This window comes from Pezoporus occidentalis, unplaced genomic scaffold (genome assembly GCF_034315485.1).
Source record: "Pezoporus occidentalis ecotype Australia unplaced genomic scaffold, CSIRO_AGI_Poc_V1 ctg43, whole genome shotgun sequence".
Taxonomy (NCBI): domain Eukaryota; kingdom Metazoa; phylum Chordata; class Aves; order Psittaciformes; family Psittacidae; genus Pezoporus; species Pezoporus occidentalis.
The window spans coordinates 629394-653166 of record NW_026915758.1 but is presented as its reverse complement, the minus strand read 5'-3'; the positions used below and the strand labels follow the sequence as shown (position 1 = coordinate 653166).

General features: G+C 37.0%; 2 protein-coding genes across 3 annotated transcripts in view; both read left to right on the top strand.

The window, feature by feature from the left end:
- Positions 1 to 23773, top strand: part of KLF11 (KLF transcription factor 11) — a 200693-nt gene that overhangs the window by 80206 nt on the left and 96714 nt on the right. The gene's annotated exons all lie outside the window — the stretch shown is intronic.
- The window catches only part of TAF1B (TATA-box binding protein associated factor, RNA polymerase I subunit B), a 50977-nt gene that overhangs the window by 8152 nt on the left and 19052 nt on the right, over positions 1 to 23773 (top strand). For both annotated transcript variants that reach the window (XM_062634522.1, XM_062634524.1), the window contains 2 exons: positions 741 to 897; positions 7493 to 7592. In XM_062634522.1, coding sequence (XP_062490506.1) covers positions 741 to 897; positions 7493 to 7592 — 257 coding nt within the window. The remainder of the gene's footprint in view (positions 1 to 740; positions 898 to 7492; positions 7593 to 23773) is intronic.

The following is a 23773-nucleotide window of genomic DNA, read 5'->3' as shown; positions in this document are numbered from 1 at the left end:
AGGGAGGCTTTGTTGGTTGTTGGTTGGTTGGGTTTGTTTTTTTTCCACCCTCTTCACCACTTACTACATTTTTGTTCTGATGGTGTTTCTTTTTCACCGAATTTAGATATGTGGGGTTTTTTTTTAATAATACCTACATTTCCACAGTTAGAGATTATAAGGCACATGGATACATACCTTAACTGCAGTAAAATTCCTGCAGTGTAAATAATTCTCTTGTTAAAGTCCTGACTGTGCTGAAGTTTAAAACTCTGTGCTTTAATCCCTAACTCTGAGGTATTGATTTAAGTACATAAAATTTTCCCTTGTTTCTCCACTGTTCGCTTATCACTCAAATAGAAAATAGTATTTCCAGCTCATAAGTAATGTTAGTTATATGTTGTGGAGGCGTACTCCACAACAGCGGAAGTACTCCAGCTTCAAGTGTGGCTCCTAACAAAAGGTCTGTTTTGATGGGTACCAGAGGGAGTTTTGTCCAGTGTCTTCATGAGGTGAATAGCAGTTTATGAAACAGGTTGTCATCTCATATCATGATAGGCAAATAAATTAGAGTTAAGCTGTTTAGTAGAAAAGTACACAAACTACCCAAGTACTCAAAGTAATGATTTCAAAATGTTAATAACAGCTGAACAAGGGTACTTTTATGTGCCTTTTATCTTGTTTTCTGTATACCATGAATCACGTTTACATCATATCAATTACTTTTTTTTTTTCCCCTCTCCTTTTAACATAAACCCAAGAAAGCACCTCTCTGTGCTCTGGATCGGTAGATGGTAGCTTGTATTTAAAGAAGAACCAAAAGGAGAAACTGAGGATGACAATGCCAATGACCCTTTCATTCTGTTATATGGCATTACTCTGGCTGAGAGAACCAATGACATTATCTGATCTCTTAAGGTATGAAGAGTCTCTAGTGAAATATTTGTTGCTTTTCTAAATATATATATTTTTTATAAATGTGATTTTTTTACGTTAAATCTATCTCCCTTTTACTAATTTGATCAGTAATAGTGAGAATTTTTCTATGTTTAGGTGTCTTTTCATTGATGTAGTAATTCACACAGCTGCTCTTGGAGAACGTTCTGTTGACTTCAGTGAATCTCAAGGACCTGTAAGGGAGAAAGTTTTGGAGCTAAAGAAGTTTTTCTCCTTGAAAATTCCTTAAGATTCATCAGAGATGTATTTGCTGTTGTCAGCATGCCAGAATTAAATGAGTAAACATTCTCCAGGGCTTACATCAGTGGCATCATACAAACAATACCACTAGTATATAGTGATCTGAAAGGTAGCTAAGTAACTTCATGCGGTGGAGTTGGGCACAGAAATTAATACAGGAAGTCCTTTTTTGTCTTTGTATCTTTTAATCTGTAATTATTAGAGTTCAGAATAACACACCTTTTAATGTAATAGAAATAAAATGTTCTAATAATAGGGTTTGATGCTAAATGGAGACTGCTGAACTGTTGCTGACAATGCAGTCCCCTTCTCCCCCCTACAAGAAGTCTGTGAATGTACTTGGTTCGCATACTTTAAGAAAAACATATTTACTCAAAGAATGAAAAATTATTCATCAACTTTTCTTGTTAGCCATAAATATTTTAAATTAAGCCCAAATAGGTTAAATTCAGGAATTCTTAGATTTTCCTTGCAAGATCTTTTGTATACTGATACTTCTTTTTAAAAAGTGCTGAAATAGTGTGCATTTCTAAAAAGATGGTGAAAAAAATGCTACTTCAGCAAAATTTAAGGAACGGAAAGACTCAAGTGACTATGTTGGCGAATCAAATTGAAAACTCGGACAAAATAAAGGAAAAAACTGGTTAAAAATTCAGTTGATGGGGTAGATTTCAGTTCTTTTGTTTTTATTTTTGAAATATATAACCTGTGATCTAAAAAGCAAGGTAATGAGTATATCATCCCTCACCTCTGGTGCATATAACTCATATTGCTGCTGAAAGTGTGATGAATACAAGGAAGGTATACACTGGAGCCTCTCTCTCCTTGGAGTACCAGCTTCCACCAGCACTTTGCTAGCTTTGTACAAGCTTTCCAACAAGGATGGATATTGAAGAATGCTATTCTGCAAGTACTTGTAAAAGGGGGAAGTTGTATGTGCTCAAATACAGTAGTTAATACTAGCTACTTTATTTCTGTGCAAAACAATGTTTAACCCTTGGACTTAACTTTATGGGCTGGCTGTTGCCTTCATTTATCAGAATTGCACAAAACCATATCTGTGTAACTTGATACGCTGTTGCATAAAAGAGACTTGTTGAATTTTCAGCAAAATGCCACAGTATTTGGAATTCAAACTAGCACCCTGCCATACAGAAGTCTTTATTGAGTAGATTAAAAACTAGTAGAACTCAGAAGTAATTTTCAATAACAAGATGTATTACTGACTACTGTCGTCTTAGGGAAATTCTGTAGGAGTCAGAACAGCCACAGCATACTCTGTATTTTTGTCAGTGATTGAAAAACTAAATATATAAATCCTGTCTGATATAATGTTTGTAATATGGCAAAAAATCTAAGTAGTAAATTACAATTACTGGGATAGATAAAATGGTTCATAGTAAAGAATTATTGCTTAGCTTTTGGGGAGAAAAATGAATAATTATATATTTAATCTTTGGTTATGGTATCTTGCAAACTGTCTCTCTAAAGCATGTGGAGTCATACGAGGCAAATATATCCTCACAAGTTTCTGTCTTAGGATGATAGTCTGGTTTGAGAAAAAAACAACCAAATACAAAAATCAGCTAACAAAGTCAACTATTTAGAGGAAAGGTAGGTTGTATTATTTGTATATTAATGGTATATTGTGGTATTTGGCACTTCAAAAAATTGGCAACTGCAGAAAAGATCTACGGAAGTAATTCAGAACCTGGAGAACATCCTTTGTACTGAGATCCTTAGGAGATGAGCACATTTGCTTGAAAGGATTTAGGGGAAAAATGGAAACAGTAAAAAAAGCTGGAAAAGGAGAGAAAAAATATTCAAGTACCAAAAGTAGCACAGAAAGACATAACCAGAAGCTAGTAATGGGAAATTGAAATATGATTATTTGAATGAACAGGTATCATTTAATGAGATAAAATTTATGGGTGTAATAGTTTTAAAAGTGGGTAAATCAAAATGATTTGGTGACTTTAAATGCACTGAACATAGGAACGGGATTAAATACAGAAAGTGATGTTTAAAGTAATGTAATTTGTATTGCAAAGTTTTACCATGATACGATAGTTATATAAGACCATAATTACGTTATCATGCTTCCCTCCCTACCCTTAAGGTCTCTGCCTTTCACAAGCCTCATGAAGAAGGAAAAAGAATTTTATATTGCATGAACTATGTTAAAATACTTGTTTGCTAACTTAGGAATATTGAGGTTTAAAAAATCAGACAATGTTCCCATTTTTTGATGCATTAAGATACACAGATCAAAATAGTTACAGACCAAAGATGAAAATTGTGCAGAGAAAACATGAAGTATTCAGCATTACTTTTTAAATTTATAAAGGCAAATTTGTTTGTTTATTTATTTATTTATTTATTTATTAAACCAGCTGAATTGTAGTTGGGCTTAAAGTTCTGCCTTGTTTTTTCCTCAGTTTGGTTTTCTCCCTACCCTGAAGTCAGCTGACTACTGCTCCTCCCTTGTGATACATGCTTAGGCACTATGGTAGGGCAATCTGCCAGCTTTTAAAGGATTTACAACACCAAAAATATACTCCTCCTTGCTACTTGACACACTTAGCAGAAAAACACTACAATTACCTCCTCTGACAGGGACATTTTGGTTTAAAAATAACATTTTTAACAACCTGCTACTCAAGTCTATGCAACGCATTAAATCCCTTTCCATTGTGATTAGTCTCACAATACTCCATACAGTGTACATTATTTATGTAATTAATAAAATTGTTGGTTTGTGGAAGAAGTTTCAAGATGCTAGACTTTGAGATTCTGAGAACTAATGCTTTTCAAATCAGGTTATACCTAGCTGTGCTGGCAAGACTAAACTTGTAATTGGTTTGTGGCATTATTCTGTGGCTTTAACAGATGCATCATTTCCTCGTAGCACACAGAGGGACCTGGGCTTTTTTTCATACTTGGCCCTTACTAATGCATACTGCTGCTGTAATTAGAGGAACATGGACTGTGTATTGTATCTGCCAGTCAGGTTTCCAAGCACTTCACTGATAGAGCATAGTCTTGCAAGTGTTTTGATTGTCTGTTAAATGAAAGGTTTGGAAGAAGAGCAGACAGAAGAAAATGTTCTGAAGTGCTATTCCAAATCTGGGCTTTTGGAATAAGTGTTAAAAACCTGAATCATCAGCACAGTGTATTCATACAGGGTATTTAGACTGTTTCATGTATTTTTAGAACGTAAAACCAACTCTTAACCTGCAAAAGAAGAGCATTCTTTTGTATGGAGACAGTAATTTCACACTGGGAAAGATGTCATTATTTTTTAAACAGCTGCAATGCTTTGAATTAGTACAGCCAAGTTAGTGAAAACCTGTTTTTAAAAACCAGAACAACCCATAGCATTTAGATGGACACTGCTTGTTCCTTGCAGTGTAAGGATGTGGTTCCAGGATCAGTTTAAGATGATCAAAGTTTGTGTTGCTGTGGTCCTACATAAACATCCCTACTCTTTCTCTTGCCAGTCATCCTGTTTATGGTATATTAGTTGAAGTAGATCTGCAGAAAATTTATTGTGCAAAATAAAGTTTCACCAGACACTTTCGTGGAGGTTAATTTGCTTCATTGCAGTCCCTTTCTGCTTTGTGCTGGCAGTAATGCTCCTGCAGCCAGCTGAGTCTGGAAATCTATTTGGTTGGAATCAAAACCTGGAAAACAAAAGACTAGTTCTCAGTCTAATCCTCTGTCTGAGAAGTCACACAAGTGCTTTTGTCAGCAGGGAGGAGTGTGAGGCAGAGGACTGGAGGGTGGGATTTCCCATCTCAGAGGCAGCAAGCTGTTAGGGTGGTTTGCTGCAATCACCACTACACCACACCCGAAGGAAGGTCCTAATTGTTTGTCCTCTTCCAGCTGCTACTGTGCTGGCTCAGGAGGTTGCAGCTTGCTGTGTCTTGGTAGCAGCTCTTCAGATCTGACAGCTAATTGTGTGATTGCACCTTAACACGTGTCAGCCAAAGCTTATCATCAACTGAGCCTGTAATGGGTCACTGTTGCTGAAAGAGGAAGGTTTCATTTACCTTTATTCTTTCCTTCTCTTGTGTGATGCATCTCCTTCCCTCTGCCAACTCTTGCATTTGTTGGAGCCATCTGTGAGCCTCCTCAGTTGGTCAGGTGATGTGAAAGAAACTCTTTATTTCTGGCAATAGGGTAATGGGTAGTCTTTTGCTGCTCTTGATGCTTTTGCATCCTTGATGCTCAGAGGATGATGAGCAACAGGAGCCCAAGGTCAGATGAGAAGGAGGGAAGTACTACTAGTTATGTTGAGCTGTTAGGATGGCTCAGGGCATTTTGTGAAACCATACCTCAAGTTGAAGTTCTTCAATTTAGTGCAGATGACCTTGACTAAAATGAGTTAAGAAACTGACATGCAAGCTGCGTGGCAGATCGGGTGGGGTGGCAAGGACAAGTAACCAGTGCTGGGTTTGCATGATAACCTCACCGAGTGTGTGGACCAGTGCACATCTCTACTCGGGGTTGGGAAATGCTATTTACCCTGGTTGAGAAAAGCTGCTGAAATTTTGTTAAACCACATGATTAGAAAGGATTGTGTAATGACTTTTACCACTTCATTTAAGAAACCGACACGTAGAGCTTCAGAATAAATTTATCAGGCAACATGATTTTTCAGAGTGCTGTTGTTTTTCAGAAATCATTATAAATGATGTGTTAATTCTAACCAAGAGAGTTTTGGTTAAGAAATGCCCTTTTCATTTTAATCTGTTTTGAATTCTATTTTCTAATTAAACTGAAAATTCAGTTAATGTTTGAAAAAATAGGATGTAATTGTAGACTTTTCAGCCTTTTAATACAATTTTAGTCAACTTCAATAGACACGCAACATAACATGCAACAAGTGATGGTGAGGGCACTACGTTGGAAGAGGGAAGGTGAGCCTGTGAATTGCTGTTGGCTTGGGAGGGAGGTGAATCCTCAAGAGTGGCTGCTCTGTCTGTGAAGATACTGTTCTGCCTTATGTTCTTTGTGGTGTTTTTTTTTTTCTTTTTTGGGGGGGGGGTGTCCCTCCAGTTTAATTTTGAATGGAAGTGGCAGATTGCTGTGCTTTATGAAACCTGGAGTTTCAGTGTGTGGGATTGGATCAAGCTAGCAATTGAAGTGGCTAGGTACTGCCCTGCACTGGGAGGAGTTGCAGAACCTAGCCTTACAACCACTGTAGGGACCCAGAAGAGACTTGCAGATTTTATAGACCCAAGAAGTTAATGGTCTGTGTAGCAAGATCAGAGAGATAATGCACAGATAACACAGCTAGCAGGAGAGAAAATAGTTTTCAGATCTCTAATACCATTTAAAGCACAGGATCTTCTCTGAAATGTTAACTTACTGAAGTTTAATATCCTCTTTTAACAAAATTGACTTGGAGAAGAGACAGGAGGCAGTTCTAGTTTAGTTCTATGGGAGACCATTAGTCTGCCTTAATCTGGAATGAGGGTAGCATTGATTCCCTTGTGAGAATTCATGGATGTTCAGTGCTTGCTTTGCCTGGTGTGAATGTTAGCTAAGAGACTAGATAACGTCGGCTAAGATCAGGGGTTTGGTGTGGTGGTGGCTTTTTACTGGTACCTATTGTTAAATCTTCATATATATATATATATATGAAAAAGTCAAGAAAAATCCCCAAATACTACTGTCAACAACTTTACCAAAGCCTGTTTTTAACAGAAAATTGCATTATATAGATGCAAATAAAATATAATTATTTTGTATTTGTTAGTAAACAAAATACTTTCTATTCATTGCAAAATACTTTTAAAAAATTAGAATACAGATGTAATTAATGGGGTTTCATTTCTGCATATCTGCTCATCATTCTGTGACTTTCCTCTCTGCAACATTACCCAACTGGAGCTGCTCCAGCAGAAAGTGTATGTCTGAAAAGTAAAATTTACTTAAAGCTTTAGAATTTTGAAAAAAAAATAATATGCCATTCAGAGGAGGCTTAAGGCAGTTTCAGAAATGCAGTAGCTGAAGAATGTGCAGAAGAAACTCCATGTAAGCATGTTGATTGTAAGCTTTCTGCCATAACATTACCATTTATCAATCATATCCAAGCTTGAACTTAAAGGCCTGTTAAATGATTGAGCTGGTTTTTGTCTGACAGAACATTTAGGGGTGTGTTGCTTCAGATCGAGTTGCTTAGGCAATATAATACCCATGTTACTTCAAATCAGAAGTTGATTTGTATATTAATTTTAGAATAAATGTGTGCATTTATCATACTAAATATTGAATATGTTTTGTTTTGATTTTTTTTTTTTTAATGCAGGTTTGTTGTTGAAGGTCATATTCCATATTTGAATGTTTTCCAGCATTTTCCAGAGAAGATGAAATTGCGTGGACTTGATCTTAAGATCTTTTGTGTAGAGGTAATTTTTTTTCTTTAAGGGAATGATTTAAAAAAAAAAAAAAAGACTACAACTTCGTTATCTTACGGTATTCTGTTTTTTTTTTGGTGGCTGTACTAATAAATTGCTTAAAACTGTTCTTCTGTGGTACAGTGGGTATTTCACATTATTGGAGCCTGTGCAGAAACCGGTGCCCTCTATGACTTAGAATGCTTTAATCTTTAACCAGTCTTACTAAGCTGATTACCCAAGTCAAAATAAAATCAATAAATACTTTTGGAGAAAAACGTATTCAGAACTTCTCTTGGAACACTCAGAAATGACTTGGCTTTGCATGTAGGGGCAATATATTATCTTTTTTGGTGCTTCTTTAAAACATCTCTTGAATTTGTTTGTAATTCCTTATTCTTTTCCTAAAATATAGTTTAGATGCTATCTAAATTGTTTTGTTTCTTCCTGTACTGGTTGAAATATCAAACCTAAAATCTATTTAAGGGGTTATGGCCCTTCTAGAAGCTACATAGTGATGGACAGTCTTGAGTAAAATGTAAATTTTCCTTATTTAATGTTATTATGCATTGTGGTAATGATTGCCCAGTGGTGTTTGTGTTGCAAAGAAGTTTGTTATGGATTTTTGAAGTGTTCAAATAAAATCTTAGCTTTTAAGAGAACAAAGCAGCAAATCTCCTAATAGGAAAAGCTAGGTTTTAGTCTGCTATAAGATGTTTGTAGCCTAAGCCCTCAATGATGATGTTTCAAGTAATGTTACTATTCTCCAATAAGTGGTATTTTTAATACCACTGCTTTCCTGTCTGAGTAAATAATATGACCTCAAGTGTTAAAAATAAGGGCATAATTTGAATATAAAACCTCTTGATTTCTTTTTCTGTTTTGTGTTTTTTCTGTTAAGGAAAGATCTATTGAAATGTAGGCGTAAACTTCAAAAACAAGACATAACTGTTAATTTGCAATATCTCTGTCCTTCTTTATCTCCATCCTGTGGAGGAGTTATTGTCTCTCAAAAATGGCTACATAGAACTTGTATTCTGGATGGATCAAATAAAATACATCTCCCCCCCCCCCCCCATCCTACAGATCTCATAATTCACATGAATTGCAGCTGTAAAAGTTACACCACACCTCAAAGTGAGAGATCTGGTTTGCAGAGAGGAGATGCCAATTGGAGGATCCTCGTGCTTTCTTTTAGGATAGTTTTTTCTGGCATGCAGGATGATCTGATGCCAGTACTGAAGGTGATGTCATAGAATCATCATAGAATCATAGAATGTTTAGAGTTGGAAAGGACCTTAAGATCATTTAGTTCCAACTCCCCTTCCCATGGGCAGGGACACCACCCAAGGCTCTGTCCAACCTGGCCTTGAACACCGCCATGGATGAAGCATTCCCAACTTCCCTGGGCAACCCATTCCAGTGCCTCACCATCCTTACAGTAAAGAACTTCTTCCTTACCTCTAATGTGAACTTCCCCAGTTTAAGTTTAAACCTATTACATCTTGTCCTATCACTGCAGTCCCTGATGAAGAGTCCCTCTGGCATCCTTCTGTCATCAGTCTTTGTGAGCTTACTTTCTCCCAGAGCTGTTGGTTCAGATTGTCTGAACTGTCCCTCCACAAGTACATTTCCACTGTGGATTGTAGCATGTCCTGATGTGGGAGCGGGACTTCACAATTTTGAGAGCCAGAAGCTGGTCAATTTAATCTTTTTCCACCTTTATATAAAAAAGGAAGTTTTTCCACTTCATCCTCTGTCTTAAACACTTATATAGCATATATGCACTTTCCTTCTTTCACAAGCTGGTATAAGAACCCAAAAATCATATTGCTTATGATGAATCTGTATCTAGTGTGGTCTGTTGCTTAGTTTTCAGGAAATTGCTGATCTAAAAACTGAATATGTAACTTTTGACCTCCATCTTGTTTGTGATTCTAACACCTACACCCTTCACTTCCAAAGTATAAAGTAGATACACATACTAATCAAGTCATCATCTCTTAAACTTTGTTTTCATTGAGATTGTGTAGTTTTCCAGCCACTCCAGTATTATTGTGGCTTCTTTCTAGGATATCTGCTCCCTGCTATACCTTCAGTGTTCCTTTAGTAATGCATCCTTAGGTTTATTTCATTTTAACATTTGTTACTACATCATTGGCCTGAAAATTGCAAAAACCTTACTAGCTGCTTCCTACATCTTATATTTCAGGACTGATCTTGCTGCTTGTTGTGGCTCTGAGATAACCAGTAGTTCACTGTATCTAGTTTTGACATCTGAGTTTTGAGAAATTCAAGAGATGAGGTTATTGTCCTGGAGCAGGAAGTCAGATTGTGTAATACTTCATCCTGAAAATGCAGCCTGCATTCTTCTCTCCTTGGTGTTCTGTATATAATATTCTATAGACAATTATCTTCAAAACCTTTATGGGATTATGACTGTTAAGAACCAGGTAGGTAAGATGCCCTAATGCCATGTTGTGCTTCAAGTCTGGTGAATATGAGCTACAAAAATGTTCAAAAATCTTGATAATTGACAGGACTATTCAACATGTCTCTTATTTTAATTTTGAACAGATTTTTAGTGAATTTAGCTGTGTCCTGTGCTAATTCCCTGCAGCCCAAATTTGAGTTGAGAGCTAGTTATTTCCTAGTAGCTTGAAGGATTTAAAGTCATGCTAAGTGTCATTCTAAGTATCCATTAAGTACAGATGAATCTTAACTTGGTACGGCTCAGCTTGTATCAAAAAAATCTCAATGGCTTAAAGTCGATTTTTTTTTTTTTAAGTGACAATTTCCTAGATAGCAAAAATATACTGAATTTGTACAAGATTGAGTGTGATAGCTTTAACAAAATAAGTGCAATAATTATTGTAAGGTGAGTCACATCTACTTTCTTTCTGTGTAGTGACGTGTATGTGTACACGCACAAGGAGTTTTTTAGGCCTCGTCATCTATATGTGACTAGTCTCAGTCTTTCCAACTGATGAACTTCTGTGCTGTGTAATGCAAGAACAGAGTCCGTATCACTGACAATTTTTCCCTGTCCTGTCTACAGTTTGGCAGTTAGAGGTGATTGCAGCATCAGTCATACAAGGAGAGGCTGGGAGAGCTGGGATTTTTAGCACTGGGAAGGCTGGGGTGGATTTCAGTAATGAGTGTAAATATGTGGGCAGAACGGAGTGGAGATGGAGTCAGGCTCTCTTCTCAGTGGTGCACAGTGGAAGGACAGGAGTCAATGGGCAATTCCTTTTAAACATAATGCTTTTTTACTGTAAGGGTGATTGAATACTGGAACAGGCAGCCCTGAGCCACTGTGCATCTCCATATCTTTGGAGGTGCACAAAACCTGACTGGACACAATCCTGAGCAACTTGCTGTAGTTGACTCTGCTTTGAGCAGAGGCATTGGACGCTCCAGAGATCCCTTCCAACCTCAAGTATGCTATGAGTCAGATGGTATAGTATGCCTTGTATTCTATTTCACATTTTCAATGTAGGTGGCGGATTAGCACTTCATATTCTAGTAACTGAACAGCTAACAAGAAGGACATAATTCTTCACTCTGCCAATCTGAATTCAGAATACTTGCCCCAAGTATTATGGTGCCTGGACACACCTCTGTCCAGCAGCCTGGGAGCTCTGGGTGTGACTGCCTCATAAATAAAAAGGAGCCTCCACCTCTCCATATCACCTTTATGATGATGCATAACTGTTAGACATGTTTTAGGTCCTTGTTGGAGGTAAGTTCTACCTCACAAGTATCTTATGACAGATAAAAGTACTTTGCAAAGAAGATCTTTGTGTAAAGTAAATAGTTTTCCATGTGTGTTTTATCATTTCATTGCTCCAAGTATCTTTTCTAAGCCTTCACTTGATTAGTCATCCTATTTATCCCTTCCTCTATTAAAATCATATGTATGTTAGAAGCTAGCCTTTGGTAAATGAGTTTTACCTAAATGCACCATCAGATGGTTCACAAGTGCAAATAGCATCAGTAGCAGGATGCTCCTGCTTAGTTCTTAGTTCAGAAGTTCTAAGTTCCCAATACGGAAGAAGAAAAGCAAGTTTTCATCTTGCAACATTTCCTTTTCCTAAAGTAAGTATTCGTATTCCATTTCATTAAAACCCTCTTTTATACCTCAAGAAAGACTAAAATATGTAAGTTTTGGGGTTTGTTCTATGCAGGATATCGAGGTTTGTTTGGTTTTGTGGTGGTGGTTTTTTTTGCTATTTGCAATTTGTTTAAATACAGTAAATCCCTGCTGACCTTGAGACTTGTGCCAGTAGCCAGTGGTCTTTGATGAGCCCAGTCTTTTCTCTTTGAGGGGAAGCCATCTTTGTTTCCTTTTTATTGCTTGGGATACCTATTTCTTTAAGAGCCTGCTGGTGTAGGAGTTAAAATGAATTTGTAAATTAGTAGTGGTATACATAAAATTTCATGGCTAATTTGACTTCAGCTTGTTTTATTGATAGTATCTGTCATCCAGTGGAGCTACACACAAATTCCTTCTTCCATTTCTGCTTGAAGTAGGGATACATCCTTAACATACACATCCTCTGGTTTGCTTTTAGGGATTTATCTTTATCCTCATACAAAATTAATGCAAACATCCCTTTTCTCTCAGGCTAGCAACAGCTTGTCCTTGCCATAGATCTGTTTTTCCTTACATTTTTGTCTCAGGACTGTATACCCAGTTATCTTTTATGTAATTACTTTGTTTGTTTAAAGTTGGTTCTGCTTTGCTATCTCAAGTTTACCTTTAGCTTTCATTATTTGTTATAAAACTCATTACTTTTTGGCATATTTTACCCTTGCTGCATTGCAAACTGATTTTTTTTTCCTGTCCAAAAATACTTTTTGTTTTTTATTCTTACATTCTGAACATGCACATGTGAACTTGAATTTAAATGTATATATAGGTAAACAGGTCACTCCCATGGCTGTTGGGCAACATGATTTACTGAAGTATCGAAGATAACAAACACGTCACTTTGGAGTATGTGCTGTGTACAACAGGATAGGTGTAGTCTCATAAATACCCTTCAGATCCTGTTGTTCTGAAGAGCTTTGGGAATGGTTGTCTTTTTTTGGTGCACAAGTATCTGGACTTGGCAAGGAGCCCCATGTGTGACCTCAGTGATGTTCCCTTCTCTCGATTTCTCCTCCAACTTCAGAATAACTCCTTTTTCATAAAGTTATTAAGAATCTCTTTTTTTTTTTTTTATCCTCAGGAATTGGGGGCTAAGGGAAAGTTAATCTTGGTGGTGTTAGGTCAGTTCTGTTCAGAATTATCCACCAATCTGCCCTCAAGAGACAAAAGAAACATTTACCAAATTGTCATTGCTATGTCGTCTGCTCTGGAGTGTGGTCATGGAAAGGCTTCTCCATATAGTCCTTTCTCTTTTTTCTTGGATTTTTTTAATCTTAGATAGAAGTAACTGCACAGTTCTGTCTGAAACCTTCGGTCTTCTGCAAGGCCACTGAATGCCTCAGCGTTGACAGTGTTGTTGATAGACCATGCTCTCTAGGAACCTTTATCTTAAAGGTGCTTCCTTTTTTGTTTTACAATTTAATTCCATTCTTCTCTCTCTTCCTCTGTGGGTCTTTCATTTTAGTTTTGGTTTTTGTTTGGTATTTTTAATAATCCATTGAGTATTGCTTCCTATAACAAGAAACGTACTTTAGACAGCATTAACGTTGCAATGTGAGAAAATTAATACACAGGTTACTTTTTGTTTGTGTAAGTATACATTGTGATGTTTTTGTTTCTGCTTTACATATCCTGCCTCCAACTTAGCCATGTTCACAGAAGCTCTGTTTAGTTTGAATGCTGCTCTAAATAATTCACCTATTTCCATCCCTAGATGTCTTGATTCTTAAATAACTCCTAGCGTTACTCTAAAGATTTTTCTATGATACAGAAATGCTTTCTAAACTTCCAGCTGAGAGGGATGTTAGCATCCTCCTTACCTTTGCATGTGGAAAATTCTTGAATGCTTTGTGGTAAAGTGAGTAATATGCAGTGCTTGTCAGAAATCAGTGTTGTCATAAAACTAAAAAGCACATGTAAGGATTTTCTCCTACCTCTTCTCCTTTTACCTAACTGAAAGGCTTCTTGTTTCTTTCTTCTCCCATATATATATAAATACATATATATATATATTCAGGCTTAATAGCCTATTAATCTACATTAAAATTATGTCTATTTTTGTCTGTGTTGGATTAGGGCAGTAGCTCTGGCCAGCTCTGCATTGTTTTCAGTTTAATAACAATTTAAATTCGTAGTCCAGTATGCATTGATGATGGGAGGAATTTGGAAAGAAATATTTGCTGCCCTAAGAAAAGGTCTACTTCATCCAGAGCCTTCTTTTTCCTTAAAATAAGCTGGGATAGGTGTTGAAGTCAGTATAATGTTTTTATAAAGTAGACTGGAAAACTTTAGCACTTTTGAGAATGTGCTACTTCAGTGCAGTCTTTTATTCTATTTGATGCTTTGGATTTATTTTATTTTAGCTGGAGGAGTATATACTTTGCAGTCATGCATTCACACACACACACACCCCTAGCCTGGATTATTAAATTTCTTTCCTCTTTTATTTGGGAATGAAAGGCTTGCTTTAAACATTGAGAGATGATCATCTCTGTGCTGTCTGGAAACTTGCCAATTCTTTGGTTTCTTCTTTTTCAGTATTCCATAGCTTGTATTTTCTTTTGTTCTTTTCTTCCGTTTCTTTCTTTACAATTTTGGCATTTGTTTTTTTTTTTTTTTTTTAAATTTTGCTTGGTTTTATTCCTGGCAGCACTTTTGTATCCGTATTTCCCTGCCACTAATCCTTCTGCCACCCATCTCTCTATGTCAGCTTCAATCAAATCTCACTTCTGCTGAGGATTTGAGAGATCCGATTTCTGAGGTGAATTTGCCAAGGTACTCCTCTGCTATGAAGGATGCTTCTGTTTTTGCTCCTTTGTTCTGCATGCTTTGCTTTCCAGCAGAGCAGCTCTTGGGTTTTGAGTACAATTATGAGTTACACTCTTTTCTCTCTACTGGGACTTTTTGTTAATTTGATTTGGGTTCCCTTTAGCTATCCCATAAAGAAGGAAAAAGGTTTTTTAGAGCAACTCCTTTTGGAAGCTGGAACTTCAGTCATCTCTCTCCTCTCCTGACCTTTGCTTGACTGACAGGATATTTTTAGCTTCCCTTTTTTCCCATTACCATTGTATTATTTTGTTCAGGATCCATGCCAAGCTAATAATTCTAGAGTTCCTGAATCCCCCATTTTTACATTTTTTAAAATACTGCATATTAATTTGGATTGTCCTTTGATGTTTAGAATTTCTTACGATTATTTAAAAACCAACATTTGTGTTTCTGAGAGCTCCTCAGTTACTTCCTTGAAGCTTCTTGTGTATAAATTATCTGGGCCTCTCCTTTGTAAAGCACTCAGTTTTATCAGATACTGCTTTGGTTTTTTCAGACATCATTTTTCTTTTCCTTGCATATAATTTTAACGAGATGGGTTCCTATGCATTTTCTAATTACAGAACAATCTTGCCTTATCTTCACATTTGTTTCATGACTTACCCATTTACCTGTGACATTGAAATTCAAGCGTTTGGGTGATTTTTGTTTTTCAGTTTCCCTGCTGCTCAGTCTTGTTTCATTTCAAATTATCTGTAGTGTTCTTTCTTGGCTGTTTCTTATCCAGGAGCACTGCGCAGTCAAAACCCCCGTCTGCTTCAAAAGGGGCTTCTTTTATTTGTGGCTTTTCCTTTATTCCATTATCCTACAATATAAAGTATAGTGAGCTACCAGAACTGTATTTGGAGAGGTCTAAAGTGTGTGCTTTCATACCTATGAGCAACACATTTTTATATCATTTACTCTCCTGCTGGAGAACAAGGTTTAAACTCAGAACTTGTGTCCTTGTGCAGGTTTACTGAATGCAGGACTTAATCTTCCAGGTTCAAAATGTTGATGTAGTGTATGTTACAATCTGGCTGAATGTGGCTGAGTTAGTACTATGGCAGAAGGGTTAAATATACCAAACCTCAGATTTAGGTGTCTGATTCTCTTCGTTCCAGGCAACATTACAATTGGAATATGGTTATTAATACTTGAGCTGTATAAACATTTTGTGCCTTGTGACCATCCAACAACTCAGTTCCTCTGTAAAAACTGGTTTGAATTAATTGGGGATGTGCCACAAAAATTTACTTGAATCAATTCAGCATTGTTCAAGCATAGTAAAAGCCATTTTGTTTTGTAAATTTAGCTGTCAAGTTTAAGTAGTTTAAGACACCTCCTGATTTGGTTTCCCTGTGAATGTTGGGGGCAGAAGAACTGTCAGGTAGCCTGGAGGAAAACATCAAACTGGAGGGTTTCTCATGGATTAAGAAAAGATGATTGCTCAGTATTTTCATGATTACCTGCTGTAATACAACCAAAACTAGGATTTGGTTGTACTCTTCAGCTTTTGAGGCTAATGGCTTTATGTTAGAAGTAATTTGGCATTCAATCCTCATTAATTTCTAATGATTTCTGCCAGTTGGTTATAAAGTGTGAGAGGGTTCATGTAATTTGTGCTGCTAGGATTGGTTGAAGAGTTCGGCTATGTTCTGACCAGAAGTAGCATCAGTATTACAGGTTTCTTGAAAACTAGTTCTTTGAATTTACAGTACTGAATAACACATGGAAACTGTCTATCACGTCTCTGTCTAGGTGTATTGCTCAGCTTATTCATGTTGGAAACACCTGTTTGCATTTTATTGTTAGATACTTTAAGCTGCTTCTGTTTGGTTTCCTGCAGTCAGGACATATCACAAATTCATTAAAATATTTTACTGTGTTTGAAGTGCCTAAACTTAGACAGATAGGAAGCTTTGAAAAGTAGCTTCCAAGGCTTCCTTGGGAGGCTTTGAAGAGTAGCTCTCTCTCACACTGAGAACATTTTCATTAACTTACATGTAGATAGTAAGAAGGATAGATGGAGATTAGCAGGGGAACTGTTATTAGAGTATTGATGCTTCTCTCTTCTTGCCTACGCTCAGTCCTTTTCCTGTAGGGCTGGGCAAGCTTGTACAGTTTGCATGTTGCTTTCACTCACAGTGGTAATTCTTCCCACCTTGCACCAACAACAAAGCCTAAGTACTTCTTCATCATTCTTTCAAATACAGAAAACATGAGTAGCTTCTCACACAGTAAAATAGATGAGCGGTGAACTTTATTGCAGCACAGGAAACAGTAAGGTCTGTGCTCAAACCAGGGAAGAGCTTTGGAATGGCAATAGAGCACACTGCTCATACCTGCCTTTCTCCAAATGGCAGAGCCAGGGGCTAGATAGTCTGGGTAAACTCTAAGCTTACATAGCATAAGCTTGTATGAAGCTCTAATTTTGATCACTGAAAATCCTTAGAAATCTCATTATGACTGTTTTTAGCATCACTAAAAACGTAGGTATTTGTCCTGCTCTTCAGGCTAATTCCTCCCTTAGGTTTGCTAGTATCATTCTTTGCTTGTACCCTAAATCAGATGCAATGTGGCTGAGTGCTTTTATACAGCAAATGGTATTCCATTCTTTGTGATTGTTTTATATCAAATATGCTATTTATGGTACTATAATTTCATCAACTTAAAAGCAGAAGGATTAGCATTTGTTTCATTACAAAGTTTGAGTATGTGAATAGAAGTTTATAAACTTGACAGTATTTCTTAAGTGCTGGTATTTCTTTAGTTGAGGGTGTGGATTTCGTCTCCTAATTATAGTACTCTTCTAGGAGGGGCAGATCAAGTGAATCACTGTTCTAGGGCTTTATATTTTTTGTCCCACTGTCTAAGGAGGAGTGAAATTCCTCTGTACACCTTTGTATTCTGAATATTGCATGAGGGAGGTCACTGTACTGACATTCTTACGGTGGAAATGATTTATTTATACCATTTGGTGACTCTTTGGTATTGCTAGTTTGATAGATGACAACGATGCATTCCCTAAAGTGACACCATTGTTTTGACTGCTGGTATGTTAAATCATTTTCTAGTCTGAAAATGGTTCTTAAAATAAAATGGTCTGCTGACCATTTTTGGTGAGTAAACCTTGTAAGAAGAGGTTAGATGCATATCACTGATGTAAGCTAAAACTACCTACGCTTGCAGAAGTGCCTTTTAAAGAAGAATGATAAATTAAATAAAATATCCCAGTGCAAACAAAAGTATAACACAAGTTGCTTTGTTGTCTTCATTCTACGTAGTCTTGGTGTTTTTTCACTTTTATTCCTGTCTTTCCTGGTAAAATTGTTAATCCTATGTTATGAGCAGTGTGGAATAAATCTTGAAAAAATGCTTTATTGGGGAGGAAGAACAAAAGAAAAAAAGGGCACACTTCCCCATTCTGCATCTACTGAAATACATAATCTGTGAGCTTCTCTGAGCTTCACTGCTTTACGAGAATACAGATGGAGCAAATACAGTTTGAAATTAATCAAATTTTCTCCCTGTCCAACAGTTCACATAAAAGAAAAATATCTTAAGTCTATTTGGAGAAAATAATCGTAATTAAAGAAAACTTGAATGGAAAGAAGACAACCTTAAAAGACAGATACAATGCAAGTTTGGGATTTTTTGTATCGCATTGTTACAGTGGGTAGGCATTACATATTCATTTTTGGTTTTCTTTCTTTAAAGATTATAATTCATTGACCCATGAGCTGCTATTAAAGCACAGAGATAGACTTTTTTTTCCCCACTCATGTCTGTTTTGTGCCCAAGCACACCCATGAAGTACATGTCAATCAACAGATTTGTCCATGGTATTATGTTTGTGAAATAGGAAGTGAATTTATTTTTTAAAGAATACCATTTGTATCATTCTCTGAAAGCTGGTATTATCAATGCTATTAAGTTCATGTACCAGCCTTCATTTAAATATCTGTATGATCTTAATTATACAGGTTTCTGCAATCCCTTCATGATGCTGTTTTCAAATATGCAGTTGTTGTAGCCCAGCTACACTGGAATTATTTTCTAATAACTCCTGACTTCTAATAAAGGAATGGAGATGAAACCTACTTTATGTTATATATAAATCTATCATGCATCCATATCTTAAATGCTATATGGAATTCTAGTTGAGTTTTTTTCTTTTCTTACTTTCCCTCTTCTTAAAGTTGCAGAAGAATTAAGAGGCTCAGAGTCACAAGAAGGATCTTCAGATGTAGGGACAATTTTCCTACAAGGAACAATTAATACTATCTACTTACCTTTCAACCTCTGAAGATGTGACTAAGAGGAAGATGTGGCGATAGTTTGTAGAATGTGTATAGGTGGCAACTGTTCAATGTCTCTTCCAATAGAATGACTGGGAGGTGTCAGAAAAGGTCAGAACTGGTCTGCAGGTTCAGAGTCAAGCAGCAGGAAATGTGGCTTTGTATGTTTTGTGGGTGACTGGTGAAACTCCTTGCGTTAGCATGTTCTGGACGTTAAAAGGGCCAGATAATGACTGCACAAATGACATAAAGGAAAAGGGATATGGAACTGAAAAATGCAGAGATCCCACTGCTGACTCGGCCATAAATGGAGTGAAGCTGGACAGATGTTTGATAGTGTCATTGTGGCTTACCTGGTTCATAATAAATTCCTCCCTACGCATCTCTCCTGCTCGCTGCTGGATGCAAGGCTAAAGAGATCTTTTAGGATTGATGTGGTACAACCAAATTTTTTTTTTTGCTCTGGGATTTCAGTTAGGGTTTCAGTTTGTGGTTTTTGTGTTCTGGGGATACTTTTTTTTTAAGGTCGTAAAACTTCATTTTTCATTAACTTGTTATCTCACAACAACTATTTTTTTTAAAGTCCTTCTTCAAGCTTTTAAGTTAGGTGAACCAAATTACATCCTTTAAAGTTTCAGAGATGTGGGGATGTTTCTCATTGAACTTGGAAAATGCTGAGGAATGATTAAATGGTAAAAGTATACAGAATTGCTGATTAAAAACGGTATCTGTAGCCTATGACGAAGAATCCTAAGCAATGAAACCTACACAGTTTTCTTAAGCAAAAACTGTGCTTTTGAAAAGAGATTTTTCCCAACTGTAATTTTTCTAGTGATCCTTAAGTTTTTTTGATGGAGGAACTAAACTAATTCCTTGTTTAAAAACTCACAATGCAAAATTTCTTACTGTTGGATAGTAGTGATGATCCCAACACCAGGAGGAAGAAGGAGCATTTGCAAGAAGTCTGGCCTAGAAATGTGGCAAGAGGAGAAATGTGAAAAGCCATGTAGGAGTAAATAACTTCTAGGTCATGGGGGAGCCATCCTGGAATGGCAGAGATGGCAGTTTAAGGGATTTTGCACTTTACCCATAATATTTCTTGACAGCCTTCAGTTCTGTGCAATTCTCTTTTGGCCTAAAAGCAAGGTCTTGGATTTGTGAACAGATTAAGCTAATGCTATCTTCTTTTCATGTCTTTGAATAGCGATTAAGGTTTTAAAGTTAAGCATGTGGAATTTCTGAATTATGGGAATAAATTTGCTTTTAGCTGAGGCTGGTGTATAAGGTGCTAGGGTGTAATCATTAATTATTTCATCTCATGTTGTTTCTAAACCAAGAGAGCTTTTAGGTTAGCATGCTGAAAGTAATGAGCTGCTCCGTGTATCTTTTCCTTCTCTTCATTTCATGTGGGAGTTTAAGCCTGCATTAGTGCACCCCACATGAAGCCAGTACAGTTGCAAGATACTGGTTCTTTCTTTTGATGCTGGCCATTTCCCATCATCATGCAACTGAAGGTACCTGGTGGCTGCTCCTCCAGGGCTGGGCTTTTGGAGGTGGTGGTGTGCTGCTCTATCACAAGGTGGAAAACTGGGACAAAGAGACCTGCCTGAGGCAAGGGGTGGGTTTGTGGCACCATTGTGAGGAAACCTGAAGATTTCCTAAATCCTGATCCAAAGAAAGTAATTCCTGACTAAATCTATTCATAAACTCATGAATGCAGGTCAGTATGTTTGCTTTGTTTTCTCCCAGAGTGTTCAGACTGAAACAACAATGGCTTTCTGCTTCCCTGGAAAGTGTATCCACCAGACTGGCTTTTACATGTGTTCCTCTGTTTGTGGAGATCCTTTTCTCAAAACATTCAAGGTGTCATGTGTAAGAGCCTCGTTTCCTGATGGAAATTTGAATGATCTTAATTGCCATGTGATTTACTTGGTTTTGAGTGGTAACTATTTAAAGAATTCAAATTAAGACAGAAGCTGGTCATTCTTGTTTCATTTGAGAAAGAGAAGTCTCCTAAAAGGTGTAAAATTCTAGCCATACAAATTCTGCTAATCAGCTATGCTGCTTTTACTTTCTAAAGCAAGCAGTTATCCTTGCTCTGGGTGCTGGTGTTTTGAGATACCTTGTAATCTTAGTTTTGTGGAGTGGCTGACTTTCTATCTCTGGGACCTTTTTTCTTGTCTAACTCGGTAATTTTTAGTGCGTTTTAACAGGTGCACACAATACTTGTTGAGGATAGAAAGTAGCACAGAATGAAAAGAAGCATGGGTGAGGCTTTTATTTGAAGGAAAAAAAAAATAGCTGAGGAGGAAGTTCACTGCTGAAAGGGTTATTGTAATCAAGTTTATCATGGGAGCTTGCTGTTGTGTAACAGAAACTCTAGCTTGTCCATACCTGCCTTTAAGCATTACTTAATGAAGAAAGAAAACAAACCTACCAAAATATTTATGAAATTCAATAAAATTTGTTCCCAAACTCTTAAATCGTGGTACATCCTGACAGTTCAGCAACCTGCTGGTTTTGGAAAGACTACACTTTTCAGAAAAGTGATATTTCTCAGAGACCATGAGCAGTCTTAATGCTCAAGCACGTGTCTCTTGGTTTAATAATATTGAAATTCATTTATTCAGAAACCACTTTAGCCAGGAATCATGTAATGAAAAAGATGTCTTCCTCTGAAAGTAGCCTCCTAAAGGTCTCCTGAAAATGTCGTACCTTTTGTTTCTTTTGTCTTTTTTTCTTTTCCTTCCTAGTAAATAGGTACTTCTGGACTGGATGTTCAGTTAGATTTTTCTCTTGTGTTTAGGTTGCTGGCTCATCTACATGCCATCTTGAATTCTTCAGTAGGACCTGCCTGTGACAATTTAAGGCAATCTAATATCCCAGCACAGCTGGATTTTTTTTCTCTCAAAAATGCGTATACATTGTTTATTGAGTCATCTTCTAAAATTAATCTCTTTTTCTATACAAAGGTCCTTTTTACTCCCTTGCAACAATGATCAGGAGTAATTTGGGGATTGAAGATGTAGTAGCTGTTTCAACTGAAACAGTTATCAAAGGAGAGAGGAAGAGAGGCTGCTGGTGTAAATTCTTCTGATTTTCTAATTGTATCTTGACTTTTTTTTTTCCCTCATTTTCCTCTGCCCATTTGCTGCAAGCAGGTAACTTGGACAACCTCTTTGCCTGTTTTCAAGGTGAACAAATTGATTTCACTCTTGTGTCTTAACCTTTCAGTTACCGTTTCTGCTCGATGGCAGGCCTGTAAAGCAGCAACTTTAATTGTGTGCTTGGCCTCTTTGTCTTTTCTAGTGGAAGAAGTCTCACAAGCTGCGTATTTCTTAGCAGTTATCTACATGGAATTGGAGCAGTTTCACCCGTCTTTGTTCTTTTTGTCATTTGGTTACATTTAATAATTCCAGGCACACCCTCTCACAGTTACATCAGCATCTGTATGTGATTCATGGATATCAGGGTTTGAAGAAATGTATCCACTTGTTTAGTCCACATAAAAATGGCTGCACCAAGTCAGACTTGAGGCTCGTTCAATCTGGTCTCCTATTTCTGATAGTGACCTAGGATAGGATGAGGAGCAGGGTGCCGTGGCTCTCCCCAGTGTACTTTCACTCATTAGCAATCCACAGGTCTAGTAACAGTGGTAGCAGTGCTTATGATATCATAGAATCATAGAATGGTTTGGGTTTGGGCTGGAAGTGACTTCTGAAGATTCCCTTTAAACATTTGTATGTCTTTTCTGTGTAACCTATGCTCTGGCAAAGGCGGCATTCATGAAGAGACTACACAGAAGCAAACTGTGGAACAGAGTTGCCTACATTGTTTTTTTTTCCAGCTAGGTTTAGTGAGTGTTGCTTATCTTTTAAAGTTTGTATTCATAGTAATATACAGTGTTAAAGCACATTTAATTTGTGTGTGATGACTGTTGCTTTAATTTGTTGCTATTCCAGCAGGTGATGGTCCCTGAGAGGTAGATGGTAGTTAAGCAAGGGAAGGGAAAAAATGTTTAAAAAATACCCATCAGCAAGGTTTATTGGTGTGTTTATTTGTGTGGGAGGTAGCAAGATTGGGAGTACCATGAGACTACACAGAAAGCATGAAAAAAAATCTTTAGTAATGTAGCTGCTTAGGCTTGCTGACCACATTAAGGCTCTAGTTCATAACAATCAATTCACGAGGTCATTTCATTAAGGTTTAAATACTAATTTGGGTGTAAATTTCACAGCTGATACAGTTATTGTCTTTATTGTCAATTCTTTTGTGTAACCTGCATGCACTGTGGCTGGCATCATCCTAGCCACTGTTATGCTGCAGACAGCCTGATATGTCTGAACCAGTTGAGCAGCAAAAGCAAAGTGAGGTGAACCAGGCTCAACAGAGCACTTGACTGCTGTGCTCATTGTTGGTACTTAATTTTACCTTCAGTGAATTTAAAGCTAGCTTGGGTTCCTGGGAATGTGTGTTCCAATGCAAGCTGCATTCACAGATGTTTACACACATCAGGGCAGCTGTTGGTTCATTATTTTTACAATAAATATCTTTTGGTTTATGGATATCCCTTGCTTTACAGAAGGATTGAACCAGAATTCTGGATTATGATGCAAAAAAACCCTCTCCAACCCTCATAACTTGATGTTTTCCAAACCTCCAAGTTAAATTGCTTTTTCAGTCCATTTCCTGAGAAGTTTGGTAGACTCTTTTTCAAACTTAGCCTAGGTTGATTTTGTTATCTTAAAAATGGTGAAACCTTACTTGGGTTTTGGATAATTGCAAGCATATACAAACTCTAAATGTCAAAGATTCCCAGAGACCTATGAAAAGCCAAAAAATGAAAAAAAAATAAGTTGGACCTTATTAGATTCCAGTATTAAATGGCCATTAGAAGAATCTCTTGGGAAAGATGTCTGTACACTGCTGAA